This window comes from Salvia hispanica, chromosome 4 (genome assembly GCF_029641045.1).
Source record: "Salvia hispanica isolate PSC_SH4W2 chromosome 4, Shi_PSC_v1, whole genome shotgun sequence".
Classification (NCBI taxonomy): Eukaryota; Viridiplantae; Streptophyta; class Magnoliopsida; order Lamiales; family Lamiaceae; genus Salvia; species Salvia hispanica.
Window position 1 is genome coordinate 30,062,499 of NC_142695.1, and position 14,037 is coordinate 30,076,535.

General features: G+C 35.8%; 1 protein-coding gene across 3 annotated transcripts; it reads right to left on the reverse strand.

Moving 5' to 3' along the window:
* Window positions 1-7,434: 7,434 nt before the first annotated feature.
* On the reverse strand, window positions 7,435-11,708 carry NBR1 (ubiquitin-associated (UBA)/TS-N domain-containing protein / octicosapeptide/Phox/Bemp1 (PB1) domain-containing protein). Of its 3 annotated transcripts, none has more exons than XM_048091047.2 (7): window positions 11,537-11,708; window positions 11,373-11,467; window positions 9,501-10,750; window positions 9,052-9,409; window positions 8,522-8,671; window positions 7,834-8,433; window positions 7,435-7,718 (listed from the first exon to the last, which is right to left on the reverse strand). In XM_048091047.2, the coding sequence occupies exons 2-7, from the start codon at window positions 11,400-11,402 to the stop codon at window positions 7,713-7,715; spliced, it is 2,394 nt and encodes a 797-aa protein (XP_047947004.2). In that variant the 5' UTR covers window positions 11,403-11,467; window positions 11,537-11,708; the 3' UTR covers window positions 7,435-7,712. The 3 variants fall into 3 exon arrangements, with proteins under 3 accessions (XP_047947004.2, XP_088912527.1, XP_047947003.2); XM_089056401.1 differs by having other exon boundaries at window positions 7,435-7,734; window positions 11,540-11,704; XM_048091046.2 differs by having other exon boundaries at window positions 7,435-7,734; window positions 11,537-11,704.
* Window positions 11,709-14,037: the final 2,329 nt, after the last annotated feature.

The window sequence follows — 14,037 nt, forward strand, 5'->3', positions numbered from 1 at the left end:
ACCTAACTGGATCAAGATCTCTTACTTAGAAGTTGCATTGTCATGTAAGTCATTATCCTTCTGTAAATTAGGTCAATCCAACTCCCAAAGCATCTTTTCTCGCTTTAAACAAACTTTGATGACAATTCAGGCTCTCCCATTTCCATGTCTATCTTTTGTTCAAATGAACTAGGACTTAAGAAAAATGCAGTCTTTATGAATTCGTCACCTATCATGTTACTTTCCTCTAACAGTAATATAACGACTATTATTATGAAGATTTTCTACTTTTCAGTTAAACCTTCTTGTAGTCATTTCTTATTACTTTAGGCGATGACTTGTGTCAGAAACTATTTGAGTGATCAAAAGATCCTCAAAACATTCTGTCACTCTAGGATATTCCAATCGAATCATATTGACAGATTCTATTGATATCCATCTTTCATCATCATTAACCAAGACTTGTCGAGCTACTTAAAGGAAAATAGCTTGACCTTATTCCTCAAGAGCTTGTCAAGTACATGCATAATGCATTCTCGAACATTCTTCGTGGAATTATGTCGAGGAAATGGAGGACATGAATCATTGAGTATAAACTCCAAGCTTTCAGCGATGAGAATCTTATCCATTTTCGTTTCCGGTCTACATAATTTAGGCATTCGAGTTTACTTTCTTTAAGGATCGCAGACAAATATTAAATGACATAATGAAGATTTGGCAAATAAACTTATTATCACATACTCATGCTCAATACATAATCGCAAATAACCACAAAACAATTATGTATCTTGCAACTGTAAAATTAAAATTTTGTACCCTCAAGCAGAGGTCAATACGCATTAAAATTTTTAGCAATTTTACTGGTCACAACACCGACAAATAGTCCAGAGACCGCAGCAAGGCATGGCCGCCAAATGTTGTCTAAGCACGACCATCAGATTTAGCATTACAGAATCTTGTTTCTACAACACACTCACATAACAATCCTCATGTGCTGATAACAAAACCAAGCTATCTCATAAATTTTGTTTGAACTTCTTAAACTTGTAATTTCTTAGGATTATTGTCCCCACAACATGGGTGACGATAATATTAGAAACTACTTTCTAGTTCACAGTATTTATATTTGAGAAGTCTGCCCATATGAACTTACTATTTCGTAGGATTATTGTCCCCAAATAATGGGTGACGATAATATTAGAAACTAGCTTCATAAAATTTGCAAACCAACCGATGGAGACCGTATACAATGCACTTGTTGTAATCACCACTTAGATATTTTGTATGGTTTTTGCATAATTATCACATAAGCATATAAAGCAGATAATCCACTTAAAATAAATAAACACCAAATAAACAGATAAATCCATTTAATGCATGACATTTTAACACACAGGATAATTATCGAAAATTATTTAATCTAGCTAAGGGAGAATCAATTAAATAATTAAGTTTTATCTTGGATAATAATTATCCAAATTCATTTAGGATTTATCAAGATAGAGTTAACTATCTAAACCCATTTAGGATTATTCTAGATTTTATTTCGATAAAGTCAAATCCTTCAATTCAAGACAACGTTGATCTAGGATTGTCATTATTTAAATCGTACTAGGATATTACTAGACAGAAACAATTCCATCATAATTTTATAAGATAAAAATAAAATCCTATCAACCAAGATTTATACAAATCTTAATTCAATTTAGAATGGACTTCTAGAATATATCAAACATTACATAGGATTTCTTCGATAAATTAATTTATCTGAATCCAATTAAATAGGGATTTTCTTATATATTATCTTTATCCTAATCTATCTAGGATATAAATCCAAAAGATAAGGATAACTTGGATTAATATTTCTTTCAATCCATCTAGGATTTGTCTAAATAAAATTAAATCTATTCAAATCCATAGGATAAAATAAATTAATATTAATATTAATCCTAATCCATCTAAGATTTTTCTTGGAGTAAATCCATATAGATCCATAGAATTAGATAATATTATATTATCACTATTCAAATCCATCTAGACTCATATATGAATAAATTCATATAAATTCATTGGATAAGAATAAAGTATAATATTATTATTATCCAAATCCATCTAGAACTCATATATGAATAAATCCATATAAATTCATAACATAAGAATAAAATAATATTATCATATTATCTAAATCCAACTAGGATTTGTCTAGGAATAAATCCATACAAATCCATAAGATATAGGATAAAATTATATTGTCATTTTCCAAATATAACTTGAATTTATCTAGGAATTAAATCCATATAAATCCACAAATAAGGGGAAAATCTAATCAACCCATGATTTAATCAATATTAAATCTAATATAATATATAAAATCTACAAAAGATATATTCAAATCTTATTTCCAAATTAATCTTGAATTCTTTCCAAAATTGACCAAGGATTTGGAAACCCTAATCAAATTTTGGAAAGCAAAGTCACGAGAACGAGGCATAGGAAAACCCCTAATCTAGCTCTCCGTCGGACTCCCACTGCTCTGCTGCAGCGCTGCCGTCGCTTCCGAGGACGCACCTGGCTCAGCGTCGTCTGAACATTGACAACGCTGCTGCGCCATCGGCCCCGAGCCGGATCACCAATGCTGCCCGTAACTCCACCGGCGTTGCGTTGTGGGATGCTGTCGCAGTGTCGCCGCACTCACCGCTGCCCGCTCGCCGCTGCTGCATGGTCGACGTTGCGCCGCCGGCGCACTGCACGGTGCCGACGCTGCTGTCGCTGCGTCGCCGCACCCGTCGCTGATTTGCCAACAGTAACGCTGCCTTGCCGGATCGCCGCTGCTGTCGCGATTTTTCTCCAGCGCGAGAACATAGCGAACAATTCAAAATTCACGCACCGCGAATTGATTCAAAGCATTGCCAAAATCGCGACAGCAACATTCAATTAATAATTGATGATTACAATTGTAACCATACATGCAATGATTACATATTTAATTGAAAAACATTATTGCACAAGAGATACAAAGGTAGCCATGCGTGAGAGAGAGTCATCTTTTTCTCCGTACTTTGTATTTTTCCAGTTTGACGAAAAACAAAAACACAAGTAAAGCAAAGAAAATAATACGTTCAAGCAATTCACATAACATGAAATTAATCCACATAATCAGAGTCAAAAATTGGCTCTAATACCAATTGTTGGGGTATGGTGCCCTTTGCCCATCGGAAGACTTGTACAAAAAAAATAATCAGACACGGATCTATTTGACCTATTATGCGATTAATCAATTCACATGTTAAACAGATAATTGCATGCTAGAACGCAAATAATTCATGCTTAGGAAATATAAATCATAAACATGATTTCTACGATTTAGAGTTACCGATTTGATTCTCCAAAGAATCGACGATTGTTCGCGTCTTCTCCACGATGATCTTCATTACTAGACCACGGATCTTCTGACTGGTTCCCGAACTGTATCTCGATATCAGGTGGGCTGATCTTATCAAAATAGTAGGACTCGAATAAAAAGAAGACAGAAATTCCTCACGGGGGAGAGCTTAAAAATTTTCGAGCTCCTCTACTAATTAGAGAGGGGGACGAAAGTTTCATTTAATAATAATTGTGATTCTGTCTCTCCTTTATTCTCCTATTTATATTAAGTTCATATTGGGCTCAGTCAGGGATCTATAGAAGCTTTTGGATATGGGCTCCTCCAATTAGCTTTTTACTAATTAAATTGAACCCACAATTTAATACAAGCTTATATTGGAATATTACGAGCAGCCACTACAGAAGTAATATTGCACTCCCCATCCAAATCCGAAATTACAAGCAATCCGGGTTTCCATTATTTATATTATTTATATCCCGCGCTTAAGATATAAATGTCCATTAATTAATTGAAGTCTGTTATGGAATTAATTAATTAACATCTTATTAATTCCAAGAGTGGACTCAGCAAGAAACACTTATATATTATTCATGGAATAATTAAATTCCAACTGGCCAGTTTTCCGAATAATAAAACCTTGTTCGAGCTCCTCTTGAGGACATTATCAAACGAGACTCACCTCGTGCGCAATTCAACATAATAGCAATCCTAGCACCGCTAGATATTAATCACCACTACCCAATATATCAGGATTATTGGGTTACGAAAAATCTGCACGATTTGATAAGTAAAAGTAGTGCATAATCAATACCATATGCTCAATGCTAACGTATGTAGATTAAGAAATAGTTATTTATCAAGACCTAGTCTTTCAGTAGATATCATAAAGACACGTCTTGCTGTTAGATCCATTCAGTGCTATACCACACCAACGTCATCATATTTCAGTAAGGCTTAGAAATAATCGGATTGACATTGCAACCTTTGACGATAGGTAGTCTAGGCCTATCTGGGTTGTGAAATTCTTCTTTTTCTTTTGCAAAGCATTGCATAGAACCGACTGTGTTACCTTAAAGTGGACGTCGCCCACAACCAGTCTACTAAGAAAAAGACTTAGACTTTGTTTGCTTCTTATACATTTAAATGTTTATAAAACATCTTATAAATGCACAAACAAACACAATGTAATAATATACTGATTCTATTCGTGCGAAACTGCTCGAATAATACTGAATCGGGTTAAAAGTAGATTATAGAATTTTATGTATACAAGCAAGATTCTATTCGAGCGAAACTTGCTCGAAACATTCTTTTCAGTATACCAAACCTAACAATTTGTTCATAGCATTGGTCTTGAGAACCTCGTGCACGTTGGGGAAATCGGGGCAGTCCCCAATCATACTCGACATGCGTTGGACTCTGTTGAGGTGAGGCGTTCAGTATATTCATCCATGGAGTAGCTGTTGTTATGGTATTCATACACGCAAGCATGTGACATACTAAGTAATCCATTTTTTATAGCCCCTCCTCATCATTTTGCTTGATGGTCGAAGTCTAAAGTTTTGTCCGTTAAACTGACATTTCTACTTTTTGTTGAATTTTAATATTCTATGGACTAGACCATCAATGATTCATTTAAAGCACGACCTCTTTAAAGATCAAAAGATGGAGATGGTCAATCTCTTGAGCAATAGACCAAATAAATAAGTAAATAACGATTTAAGGTACAAGATACAGCAAGAGCCCTCCCTAGCTACACTTAGATCTTCATAGTTCTAAGTCCAAGCAATTCACAAGTATCACCTGTATACTTAGCAAAAAGATTAGCAAGGTTATGAAATCTTATAAAAACAGAAAGGAAACATGCGTGCAGAAGATCAGATGGCTCAGCTTGCACTAGCAGATACCACACACGAATCAATCATGCACCGAATGTCACAAGGTAAGCCAGTGAACTGACACCAAAGTGCTTATCTCAGAATCCCACGTTTCAACAATTACCACACAACGGCCACCACTTCACTCAATCGCACAACACCACACCGAATCTCACAAACCTCTCAGGAACGCAGAAGACTCTCAATTCTCAAAGCAAACCGACGAGATCTCTTCTGACTTAGCCGATCATACGCAAGTGGTTCAATATAGGAGCGGACTTCGCAAGGAAACCTAAGAGGTTACTTACCTCTACTAGAGATGTCGTCGTTCAACACTTACAAACAAGAGAGAGAATGCACGAGGAAGGTGTCGTTCGATTATCATAACTAATTATCATTAGATAATCCATCTAATATTAAGTTTTGAGATTATTTATTTAAATGGAAATGACTATAACTAATTTTCACATGATTATACATTTAGAATTTTAAGTTGTGAGATTCAGTATCATGAACCAAACAAAATACTCCCTCCGTCCCTTAATAAATGAGGCATTACTTTTCGGCACAGGTTAAGTAGAGAGAATAAAGTAAGATAAATTAAAATAGAAGGAAAAAGTAAGAGAGAGAGACAAAAAATGAATGAATCACTTAGCGAAAAAGGAATATGAATCACTTAACAAGGGACAGATGAAGTATCATATTTAATCACGGGATTGCAAAGCGAACAAGTGAATAACAATAAAGGCTTGTTTGAACCCAAAAATATGTATTTGAATGTTGGAGGGTAAATATTACCGGTGCATTTTATCCTTTGTCCTGTTTCATTACTCCCTCCAATTTTTGAAAATGAAAAACATCATAAATGAATATGATTTTAATGCAAATTAAAAAAGTGAGAGAAAAAAAAAACAAAAAAAAAAACAAACCTAATCCAATTATTTAGTAGTAGAGAATGGATTTCACCATATTAAAGAGAACAAAAATTGGGTTCAAACCCCATCACTCGCCAGGAGATTTTCAGCTTTAATCTGCAAACCCGGTCGAGCAGAATTAATCGGATTTCGCCGAAGGCGGGTTCGTTACAAAAATGTCTATTTTCAAAAGAACAAACCAAAATAAAATTAATTTTTAATTTTAATGGTCATAGAAGTGTAATACTCCTGAGATGCCACAGGTTTACAATTCGGACGGTTAACTGCGAAACCGTAATCGTGAGATTTAAATGGAATCAAAACTGTCACTTTTGGAACCGTGGACTAATTTAGGTTCCAAAATTCTGGAACCAAAACCATGTTGGAACAGCCAGTTCTGAACGGTTCAACCAGAACTACAAAAACCGTCGAAAAATCGTAAAACCAAACCGAAAACGAAAAAAACCGCTAGAAACCGGTGGTTCCAAACCGAATAGAACATAAACAAACCGCCGATTCGAAACCGGAACCATAACCGCAAAAGACGCTCAAGGTTCAGTTGTGATTCGAGATTTTCCAAAACCGAAAACGGCAGTTCCAGAAACTTTGGCATGTCCAATTCTCCTGTTAGGTTGTATTGCTCGAAAGATTATGTCATTGACTTTTTTTTCATATTATTAGATTGGCACAACATGAAAAAGTATCTCAAATTCGATGTCAATTTATGACGTGTAACACGAAATTATTGCATCATCATTTATCAAGGTCAAAACGCAAAAAAAATTCTAGAAACCGACGGTTCCACTACCGATAGAAAAAAAAAACCGCCGATTCGGAATTGGAACCGCAAAACACGCTCAAGATTTTCCAACACAGGAACTGACGATTCCAGAAACTTAGGCATGTCCAAATTCTCCTATTAGGTTGTATCGCTCGATAGATTATCTCGTTGATTTTTTTTTTCATATTATTAGGTTGGCACTGCATAAAAATTATCTCATAATTCGACGTCAATTTATGACATATAACACGAAATTATTGCATCATCATTTTATCAGGTCAATATTGTATGCATTCCAGCCTCAAAGAAGAAATAATACACATTCTTGTAATTCGAAAACATATGGACAAATCGCAGTGTTAGGCCACAAAGTTGCACACTCTAAAATCTCACAATGAAACGCATGACGAGCCTGGATTTCTTTTCGATAATACTATCATATTCAATACCAAATACCACAAATACAATTCAAATTCTAAAGATCCACAGCATACGTAATTAAACTAAAAGGAAATGGATATTAATGAGAAATACGTTTATAAACATAGCTAGCAAGTTCACCAACCATACATTAAAACTTCAACATAAAATCTAAGCCCCCATGGAAGATGCTGTAAAGGGCGTACCATATTAACATAGCCATTGAGGTCCAAACCATTTATTCATATCCATTATATGTATGGATCTTTAACCATCCTACACATCCTCCTCTCCAGCAATTAGGTCCATGACGACGCGCTTGATGCTCCCATTATTCTTCTTCAGCAACTTCTTGTTCATTTCTGTGTTACGAAAACCCTACACGTTACAAATGCACACACAAGAAAGTTACATAAGTAACGCAGATGTGGGTGGTAAGGCAACAAGCAAACGTGATGATAAAGTTAGGGAGCCTACCATCTCTTCGAGCTCTTCAAGGATGGGATCCCACTCAGCCACACCACAGAGATCATCCACTGCTTGCTCGAGATCATACTCGTTCATCCTCAAGACTTCCTTGTTTAGATCAACCTGTTTGAAGCCCATTTCAGCAAGTTCCTTCAGAAGTTTATCCTCCATTAGATGCTTTTCGGGAAGTTCAACAGATTCGGGTACAACGGCAATGGGTACTGCAGGAGGTGGTGGTGGTGGCGGTGGCAGCACGGGGATGTACATAGCAGGAGATGTCGAGAGGACAGGTAGTTCCATATCAGAAGGGACAGGTGGTTCCATATCAGTCAGGTCGATGATAGGATATGCAACTGATGAAGAAGCAGGAGAGGGAGAAGAGCTCCATTCAGATCCATTGCCAACCAACAAGCTATCATTAATAGGGAATTTCAGTTCATTTTCTGTGTTTTTCAAGTTATCAGCCTTCTGGCGACTGGCCTCTGCTACTGCTTCACAATCCACGCTAATAGTTTCAAGGCCATTCAAGTAGCTGCTTGCCGGGGGCAAGTTAAGGTTCAAATTTCTTACAGTATCACGAGGCGATTCTTTAACAGTAGAAGCATCAACCTAAGGAGAAACTCACAGAACCAATCTAAAAATCAGCTTTCATGAAATACGCTAAAAATGCAGTCACAGTGACATCAAAGCTACTGACCTGGATTAAAACCCAAACCCGCTGTCCAAACTTTTGGCCAGATGGCGAGGCCATTCTCCAATATGAGATATAGCGCCCTGGAAGCTCTGGAGAGATGAAATCAATGGTGACATCAAGCTCCTGGTCTACCTGCAATCCAGCAGCAGGAACCTGGCAAACAGACACAACCAGATGCATATTAAGAATTTCTCTTGACACAACCATAGAGCTATCTAGAGGGAAGGGAACTACTTGAAAAGCATACTAGATACACAACAATTTAGAAACATTAACAACTAGAATCAATTACTATACAAGGTTATATAAAGTATAACAACCTAACTGCCCAAGTCATAATCCCAGCAAACCTTATCACATCCCCCCCCCCCAAAAAAAAACACGCACAGACGTACGAAAAAGCAAACACCATATGTGTAAAAAAAATGCTAAACAAGGAACCATACAAATTCCAGAAATGGGATGTAGTCCTAGCAAATGAAGATATTTAATGAATTAAAATTTTTTATCATATGCAATAGAATATCACTTACTTGAACTTCAGTAGAAAGGGTATCAGTCAATTTATCGCCTCCAATCCAAACAAGTTGTGTTTTTTGGGGCCATGCAACTCTACCATTGTTCCTCATCCGCCATATCTTGGTAAATGGAGTGAAAGGTGCCATAACAGTACCATCAAATATGTTAACATCTTGAATGAAGCGACTATCTAGCTTCACCGAACTTAGTTTGACCTTAGAACCTCTGTAAACATGAGGGAACACACCCTGGTCCCTAACCCGAAAATGTGGCAAATGATGTCGATAAACTACTGGGGTTTCCATTCTGACATAATCATTGCCATTCCCCATTTTGTCATAGCATACACGGCACAAGTCATAATTCACCTTCCTGCAAGTGGAAAACTCTTGTTAGTAACAATAACCCAAATTATATCTAACTAATCAAATTCATAAGTAAATAGACTCATATGAGTTCTTACACTTTAGACTTGAATCTGGGGCCAACTATAGGATGGACGCCACAACCATCACAACAAACCCCCCGATGTACGATATTCCCACCAGTATCATTTTGAAAATGGCTTCTCCTAAAGAGATTTGCCTCAGAAGCAGAAAGTGGTGGAGCAGCTGAGATATTTTCTAGTAGTGTACCAGAAAATGGGCATGCATTCATGCCACCAAAACCACCAAGTGAGCCCAAACCTTCACCACTTTTGTAAGGAGATGTTTCCTTCTTGAGATCATCAATTATGGAAGATCTCACATTTCCGGGGCCATTCACACGATCAGAGAAAATATCACACTGATCACGTGGGTTTGGTCCAAATTCTGCAGCCTTTTCAATCTGATAATGGAGATTCGGACCAACTTCTGCAGCCTTGCCAACATTAATTGCAATTGCTGGAGGGTTACTCGACAGGTTCGACTTTCCATTAGAACATTCACCATTCATCCTGACCTTTTCTCTGCCACGAATAGTAAAGGGAACACCACCTGATTCAGGCTTGCCACTGGAATTCTCAGATTCAAGGGCTGCAGCCACAGCATTAAAGTCAAAAGTTGGACAATCCTTCCTCGGCCCAGTAACATTTTTAACTTTGACCTCCTTCTTTTCAGTGCTAGCAGATGTCTTAGGCTTTTCCACTGTGGCAGAACCCTTGACGTGTTCAGCATATTTGTTATCTGCAGCTGAGCTACTCTCAGGAACAACATTCTGCATGTTAGACATCGGTGCAGAGACCGAACGCTGGCCCAAATAGGATAAGCTGACTTTAGACAGGTTGTCAACCATGTCACAGATACCAGGAGAAGTGGATGTCGCCTTAGATGCCAACTCTTCGGAAAGTTTCACAAGTGCTTCACGCAGAGGCTCAGGGACATTCCTCAGAACCTCAGACACACCAGCACTCAGATTTGGTAGAGGGTGCACAGGAGCGGACCTTAGAAGTGTGGAACTAAGGTTAGGATAAGTTGGACTGTCAATTTTATCACTCTTCACTTTCACAGTTACTCTTACGGGGTTAAGGCCCTGTTTCACGACGTCACGAAGATCATCATCATCAACAAGAGCAACATCATCCCCATCTTCATCAACATACGTAAGCATGAGATCGGTATCAGGAGAAAAGCTGAAGAGGGAGAGGATCTTCCCTCTCAGCACATCCATGTTCACAGTAAGTTTGTCATCAATAGGAGCATTGAAACGCCTAAGAATATCCCCATACTTGACCTGCGGAAAGCAACACAAAATGTAAGAACTCCAAGAAAGAAAATAATAGTAACAGAGTTCAACATAAGCGAATAAACCCCTTAAAACAAGTACTACTATACAAAAGGAAGCATTTTATAGAACACGTGATTGATTCAAAAAGCAAGATTATGAAATACAAATTGCAGTCATATGCCATAACTATTACAATTAAAGTGTAAATGTGAAAAAGTTGTAAACTCAAAAAATTAATTAATATTGTCAACAAAATCAGTAATTGATTACAGACAAAAATACACGAACAGAAGTATCCGAACCACAAACTCCATTAAAAAACAAACACGAAGGTACAGTCAAGATTAGATTTTTCACCACCAAATTCACGAATAGAACAAAAACACTCACAGCGCAAAGCAGAAAAAAATAAAATTACAAAACTCAACGCGCAGAGAATAATTTAAACCATAAACTATATGAAGAAAACAAACAAGAAGTACAGTCAAGTAAAGATTTTACCTACCAAAAATTGCAAATAAAAACGAACAAAGATACATTCAACGAAACAAGCCAAAAATAAACCACAATTCCAAATAAGCCACTAAAAAGGAAAGTGATAATGGACTGATAACAAAAAAAAAAATACCTTGATCACCACAGTAGACGGAGCCTCCATAGCTAATAGCGTTCCAGGTAAGCCGCAAACAGAATCCAGCACTCAATCGAAGCCAAGCCCCAACCCTAGAAAATAAAATTCGTAAATTTTCCAACAAAATCAACGGCGAAAGAGCAAATAATATAAATCCTCACAACGATTAGTCAGGTTTTGATCGAAATCACGGCGATCCACGCGTATCCGTGAGCCGCGTCAAAGTATGGATTATCACAACGAGTGAGGGAGAGGTTAGAGAGATACTGAAACGCCACGCATTTTGTGTGTATGAAGTTATATATAGAAGGAAGGTGAGTATGTGAAGAGTGTGATCTCAAATTTTGCAATATCGTTTTACTTTTATTTATTTTTTTTATTATTCGATTAATTAACATTTCTTAGCCAATTAATTCATTGCTTTTCTTGCTGCCAAAGGAAACGAGAAAATCAATGAGCTTATCAAGTGGAAGAATCGAGTGGTTGAGCAATTGGTTGATAGCGTGTTACGCGGTCCTTTAATTGGTGAAATTAATGTAGTTGATATACATTGCTTACATGTGATGCACTGGATTTTTACCCCTATTTGGTCATTAACAAATCTTATCTTTCGTTCTTTCAAATTTATTACATTAATTTATTTACAAATTATACTATTATAATTTATCATTAAACACTAATAATAATATAGATAATACTATCCACTAACACTATTTTAACTATCATTCTTCTTGTCTCTTTTATTTTACAAACTAAGGATTAATTTCAGTATCATATCAAATATTTTTATTTTTGTAAAACTGAAGGTGTAGTTATTTTTAAAATGAATTTCAAATTTATTAGTGACAATAAATATAAGTAGAATGAACGTACCATTTTTCTAATTCTCTTTATATAATTGTTTAAAATTTGTGTTGAGTTAAAATAAAACACATATTAGAAGAGGAACAAAGTATCATTGAAGATTATTAACTTGTTTTTGTTATTAAACCATAAAAGGATAGAAAAGACTTTCTTGAAGTATCATGAGCAAAAATAACAAATAACAAATAACATACACTTGCACAATATATAAGAAGAATTTTCAAACTCGGTGGAAAATATATTTAGAAGGAGCTTTTGATTTAGTTGCTTATGCAACAATTAAATGATGTAGCGTGTATATTTAAAACTAGGCCGACACAAGTTTATTTAAAGCTTTTGACTTTTCGTGTAACCCAACATATTATTTATAGAAAAGTTTAAAAATTAAAAGAGTTGGCCTTTGGCATTCTCAAAAAGTTAAATTTTTTCCATTAATTTTTAATTTGTTGAATAATATTATGAATTTTATCTGTATTTATTATTTTCTATCAGTAAAAAAATTCAGGCAAATAATATCATTATAAGTACTTTTTTTCATAATATTTCCCTCTGTCCGCAAATAGGAGTCTCGTTTTTACATTTTAATTCGACCGCAATTAGGAGTCTCAGTTCATTTGTACTATGCATGGTAGTAGATCGAGTCACACATTCTACTCACATTTCATTTAAAATTAATACTCCCTCCATGCCGCTATAAGTGAGACATTTCGTTTAGGTCGTTGTTTTGCGAAAAGGACAATAAATAATTAGGGTGGAGAAAAAGTAAAATAAGTAAGAGAATAATGTAATTACATCTCTCTTCTATATTATTATCTCTTATACTTTACTTTCTCGCCACTCTAACTACGCTTCCGTCCCACGTTACTTGAGGCATTTTTTTTCAACACGGGATTTAATCAAGTTGTGTAGTGAGTTAAATAAAGTAGATAAGATAATAAACTAAGAGAGAGAAGTGAGAGTAAACTAAAAGAAAGAATAAAGTAGTAGTGATTAGATGTTTTGTTTTTAGTCAAAAAGAGAAATGACTCAAGTAAATTGGAACAATCCAAAATGGAATTCGACTCAAGTAACTTGGGACAGAGAGAATATTTATTATCATCTTCGCAAAACAACGGCAAAAAAAGAAACGTTTAACTTATAATGGGACAGAGGGAGTATATAGAAGTGAGACCCATATTCCAGTAACTTTTATTCCATGAGATGACACCATGTGTCCCAACAATACCACATGTTCTAGCAAAAACTCATCTTTACTCAACTTAGCATAGAGTTGTTCATCTCGCCGAACTTGAAATACTAACTGCAAGTGATTAACATGTCCATCTGTACTTCATGAATATAATAGTAAGTCAATAGAAATAATCACTAACTGATCCAGGAATAGTTGAGAGTTCATCAATGCCATAAATAATTGTAGGTGCAATAGTTAATTTGAAAGGCATAATCAAAACTCATAATGGTCGTACTGAGTTCAAAATGGTGTCTCTGCAATATTCTCTTTAGCTATCTTCAACTGATGATATCTTGATCGAAAATCTGTACTCGAAAACAGTCGCATACCTTAAAATTGATCAAATAAGTCTTCTATTCTCGATAATATATATTTATTCTTCACTGTTACTTGATTCGACATTCAATAGTGCATATAAAATCGCAATGTGCAGTCTTTCTTCTTCAAATATGATATTGGTGCACTTTAAGATGAAACATTGGGTCGTATAAATCTCCTAGTAGACAACTCTTGTAACAGATTCTTAAATTCTTGAAACTCTAATGAAGACGGTTAATAAGTAGAAAT

Excerpts from the sequence above, each read along its gene's own strand:
- NBR1 (XM_089056401.1), bottom strand. The coding sequence starts at position 11,402 with ATGGAGGCTCCGTCTACTGTGGTGATCAAG. Across the intron at positions 10,751-11,372 it reads CGTCTACTGTGGTGATCAAG|GTCAAGTATGGGGATATTCT; the intron begins GTATTTTTTTTT and ends TGCTTTCCGCAG. Across the intron at positions 7,735-7,833 it reads TTGAAGAGCTCGAAGAGATG|GGTTTTCGTAACACAGAAAT; the intron begins GTAGGCTCCCTA and ends TGTAACGTGTAG.